This window comes from Theobroma umbraticum, unplaced genomic scaffold, assembly GCF_002168275.2.
Source record: "Theobroma umbraticum cultivar Fairchild unplaced genomic scaffold, ASM216827v3 scaffold_67.0, whole genome shotgun sequence".
Lineage (NCBI taxonomy): Eukaryota > Viridiplantae > Streptophyta > Magnoliopsida > Malvales > Malvaceae > Theobroma > Theobroma umbraticum.
This window is the reverse complement of record NW_018397262.1, coordinates 2,867,276-2,872,408: the sequence shown is the minus strand read 5'-3', so window position 1 is coordinate 2,872,408 and position 5,133 is coordinate 2,867,276. Positions and strand designations below refer to the sequence as shown.

The 5,133-nt window shown below is 36.0% G+C and overlaps 1 protein-coding gene across 1 annotated transcript in view; it reads right to left on the bottom strand.

The window, feature by feature from the left end:
- LOC110419339 (GTP-binding protein-like protein) overlaps positions 1 to 2,034 on the bottom strand; it is a 9,537-nt gene extending 7,503 nt beyond the window's left edge. The window contains exons 1-3 of the mRNA XM_021432338.2: positions 1,704 to 2,034; positions 1,412 to 1,600; positions 347 to 400 (exon numbers count right to left, since the gene is read on the bottom strand). Coding sequence (XP_021288013.1) covers positions 347 to 400; positions 1,412 to 1,600; positions 1,704 to 1,913 — 453 coding nt within the window. The 5' untranslated portion in view covers positions 1,914 to 2,034. The remainder of the gene's footprint in view (positions 1 to 346; positions 401 to 1,411; positions 1,601 to 1,703) is intronic.
- Positions 2,035 to 5,133: the final 3,099 nt, after the last annotated feature.

Below are 5,133 nucleotides of genomic sequence, written 5' to 3'. Positions count from 1 at the left end.
AATAATTTGAAGGAAATTGAGACCCATTAAAAATATAGATGACTGTAAACCACATAGAAAGAATTAATGTTGTAAGTGACGAACTAATCTGCACAGAACCAAGTATGAATTCCTGGGATAGTTAAACTACTCTTTAGAAAGACTAAGTAAAATGAAAAGCCGTTTAATTTTAGTTTAGCAAAATGATAGTTGAACTAGTATATGTATGTCTTTAGCAGATTAAACCTGTATTTCCTATTATAAGCACTATATTTGAATGACACGATCACCAATTTAAAGATACATGGTAAAAGAAATTAGTTGACAATATGCAGAAAAGAACACTGTTGAATAGGATAGAGAAGACCTGAAGAATGGAGTCCACCTCTCGGATATGCGATAAGAATTTATTCCCTAACCCCTGCAACAATGACATAGATAAGAAATCAAGGTCCTAATTGCAACAGAATCCAAAAGACATGCCATATATATAAGAAACAAATCAATCAGTACAAGTTCCGTAAACACCAAAAGTGAGCCACAAGTCTACAACTAGCAAACGATAACAAGAAAAATTAATGTTCCCTTTTGCTACTTACTATGTACTATTTTCTTCCTCAAAAGGGCATTAAAACTCAAACGCAAAATCAAACAATAAAAAAGAAAAATCATTTAATTAAAAATTAGAAAAAAGCTGAAATATAACACAATTTCATAGTTGTTTTGTATAAAACTAGAATCATGAATTTTGTGATCCATTAAAATTATGGCTCCTTTTCATTGTTGCTCTTGTTCTGTGCTTTTTGCTACCCCAAAAGTTGCTATAATGCAAAAGTAAATGATAAAGAAGCAAAGTTATAATTGATTAAAATGAGACAATAATTAAAATCTAACACACATTCAAACTTGATTGACTAATATAAAGTAAACTCATTTATATTACAAAATTTTAGTTTTATATATTTACTACAATCAAGAAGTAAACAACAATACTCTACTTGATTGATTTAAAATGGACAAATGATAAAAATATAACACCAATTATATAATAATTAGTCTATATAGTGGTAAAATCATGCATTTTGTTATACAAAAGGTTACCATATTTTGTATAGAATCCTTCAAAAAACCTTATTTGCATTTGTATCCAAATGCACATTTTGTTTTTGAAAACAAGAAAGCAAGAAGCAAATAACAAATGCAGTAACCAGGCCAGGAAAAAAAAAAACCCAAAGAAGAAATACAACTGGTAAAAAAACTAATAAAATACAAGTAGCAAAAGCAATAATCCCACCGCCTAATATTGCCTAATCTTTAGTTCAAATGCAGTATTTGCTTTCACATACAAATGCAGTTTTTCCTTTCTAAAGAAGACAAGAAACACAAGTACAAAAATAACAACCAAAACAAAAAGTAATAGTCGAAGTTTTACCTCTCCTTGACTGGCACCCTTAACTAGACCCGCAATGTCAACAAACTCAATAGAAGCAGGAACAGCTCTTTGAGACTTGCTTAGCTCAGAAAGAACATGAAGCCGAGGATCCGGAACCGCAACAACCCCAACATTTGGCTCTATTGTACAAAACGGAAAATTAGCCGCTTGCGCTTTCCCATTCTCAACCTACATTTTTAATTTCAAAGTCAATTCACTCATCAAAATTTCCTTTTCTTTTCTAAGAGAGAAAAAAGAAAAAAAATCCAAAGTCCGGAATTAAGTAACTTACGACGGCATTGAAGAGAGTTGATTTGCCGACGTTAGGGAGACCAACAATGCCGGCTCTTAAGCTCATGCTTATTCTGGAAGAAGAAGAGTGTAATCTCGTTTTTCTCCCATTAAAAACGCTGATTAATTGAGGGTTTTTCGTGAAAATGGAGGGTTTATTTGGAAGAAGAGTTAGAGTTGAAAGTAGATTACTGCAGGCTGTTCTCGCCATGTTAGAAGAGAAAGCTTCAAGATGGATAGAGGTTTTTTGTCTCCTTTTTCTCAAGGAATACGGCCAGCCACTGGTTCTGGTTTGCTTTGGAGTGGCTTATGGCCTGAGGTTTTAAAAGGGTTTCTTTTGGGATTTTCATCTTTTGCCCAATAATATGTTAATTTCAAACTTTAACCACTCGTACTTTTTCTTATTTGCTGTAAATAGATAAAAAATATTTTTCTTAAATGAGCTCCATACATAAGGTATTTTTGAGAATAGATCTTTACATAATTTTAACTGTTTTTAGTCAAGAGAAATAAAATTTAGACAAAATTATCATGAGTAAAATCAACTCATTTGATGGATTTACGCATCAACTTGAAACTTATTAATAGGTTAAGTATGTTTATATGGTTTAAAACTGGTCAATTCTCAATGACAGACCGTACTTCTCCTCAGAAGCAATTCTGTCCAAAGCTTTCCTGGCCAGTTTAACTTCTGAGCATTTTCGCAGTAGTAGGAGCATTTTGGACTGGTTATTATTCGTATAAAGGTTTTTACATATTGAGTAGTGAGAAGAAGTTCGCATTACACAAAGAAAAGTATATATATTTTTATTATATTTTAAACAATGTGGAGAAATGGTTATTCTTCATGTTTTCGGTTTAGGGTTTTGAGCATAAACCTATACATATTGCTTGTTCATTTTGATATTCTTGTTGTTTGAAATTATTGAATGTAAACATGAAGGTGGTATTGTTGGTGTTGTTGGGGTGGAAAGGTACAAGCATGCGCAACTGGCTGATATGTAGGCATTATGACCTTTGATATGAATCGGTTTAAGGGTTTAGATATTGCGTGACAGAAGGCTTGGTTAGGTCTTATGTGGTTGGCACCTTATGCATGATAGGATTTTGGCATGGGGTCATTGAGGGTGTGCGTGACTATAGTAGGGTTTAACATTGCGTGACTGCTGTCGAGTTTAAAATTGCTTGACTAGTTGATATGTCATTACATGACATATTGAAAGGTCATTGCATGACAGGGTGACTACATGTTGCAGGTAGGGTGGTCGTGATTGTATTAGGGATTAACATTGTGTGACTGGTAATAGGTCATTGCATTACCTAATGATAAATCATTGCGTGACCAGCATGAATTAAAGAGACTTGGTAATCTTAAGCTGTGCGTGATGCATAAGGGTTTAACACTACGTGACTGCTTGATAGGTTTGTATTATTTGGGTCAACTGTAATGCTTTAATATGTATAGTTTGATTTACTTAATAATCCATGCTCGAAACTTATATTAATTATGCTGTTTCAAGGCTATCTAAAAACAGTTGAAATTATTGATAGGGTTATATTTGGAGTGAGCTTATAAAGAGGGCTATTTCTCAAAAAATTTTCTTTTTTTTGTTAATATACAATGATGGTATTAACTTGACTAAATGGTAAAGTTATCTGTTTTATGTTGCAGATGGCCAGCACAGGAACTGAGCAGCATAATTGAAATCTTTGCTTATTGTCCAAGCACCAGGGAGATTCACGGCATAAACATCCACATAGACTGGTCGCACCTACATGTGATACATGAGAATCCGTGCAAAGTAAATGAGTTCGAAATGTTTAAGAGAACATGCTTTGGGCATACGATGGACGTCGAATCAGAGAAGAGTTTATTCTGCTTCAGTCTCGTGCACAACTTAATGCTGCGCAGAATCAATGAACTCGATGCCATCGAGGGTGAGTTATGGTTTGCCATAGGCAGAACGAAAGCTCAATTTTTGAATAGGGAGTTCTGCTTGGTGACAGGACTTAAGTTTGGTGCCCTGTTAACCCTTATTGTCAATCCCTACGAGGCCGTCCCAGGAGGAATTCACTTGTGATATTGGGGACAAGGGAATGACGTGAAGATACAACAAGTTTTAGAGATGTTCAAGGGAGGGCAGTTTCAGCGAAAGGGAGATGCAACCAAGATGGCCTTCATCTTGATCACAAGCAATGTTTTATTCAGTCAAGACTACAGACGATAAGTGATTTTGTGGTTGTTGTTGCTGGTTGAGAATATCGATGAATGGAATGCATTCCCATGGGGCATATACGTTTGGAGTCTGACTCTCAATTACTTGGTAAGGGGTTTCGAACCTCCACCGGTGAGAGTAGCAGAGAAGAAATGTTACCACCTCTACGGATTTATATGGGCATTTCAGGTAGTGTGCCATACCCTGATGTTTAGCATTATTCTTTTCGCGTTAGAGTTTATGAGGTGAGTAAACAATGATTCATAATTGATTTGCAGTTTTGGGCGTTGAAAGCAATTTCTGTAATCCAAAACTTGTTTGGAAGGCAGCGCCAGTGTGGACAGGTTTCCTCAAGAATGCAGAAATGGGCGTGTGACGAGAGGCCTACAGGCTTCCATGTCAATATTGCAAATTTGGAGATAGAAGGCAAGGCGAGTAAAGAAAGCATATATTTTTATTTTAATTTTATTAAACTTCCTCTCACTGCTCAATATGTGAACTACTTTTATTCGAATAATAACCCTTGTAAAATGCTCCAACCATTAGGAAAATGCTCGAAAGTTGAACTGACGAGGAATGCTTTTGTCAAAATTGCTTCTGAGGAGATGTACAGTATATCGATGACAATTGAGGAGTTATGAGCATAGAAACATACTTAACCCGTTTATAGGTTTCGGGTTAAAATGCGTAGCCAACAAATGGGTCAATTTCGATAAGGACAGTATTGTCTAAATTTTATTTATCTTGACTAGAAATAGTTAAAATTATGTAGAGGCCTATTCTCAGAAACACCTTATGCATGGAGGGCATGGATGCCATTTAAACTATTTAAAAAAAGGGGTTAGATCTAATGGCAATGTATGTTTTGGCGCAGTTGTGAGTAGTGAGGACGTTGGAGCCAACTGTGAAAGAGTTGTTGACCGCATATTGGACTGACATTGAAGTCAATACCTCCAAGGGGCAGCAATACATTCCATTATGGAAGTTGGAGGGTTGGCCAGAATTTTGTCCCCAACAAAAGAGGAAGATAATGGACTGCAAAGGGAAAAGTACAGTAAAACGAGGCATTAAGCGGAGTCACACCACAGACGAGGAGCTCTATTCCTAATTGGGTGTTACCGAGGCGCTTGATTCTCCTCCTGCTGCTTCTCCTACTACTCCTGATGTTGCTACTCCTCCTGCTCCTGCTACTGCCCTTCATGGTCAGGCGCAACT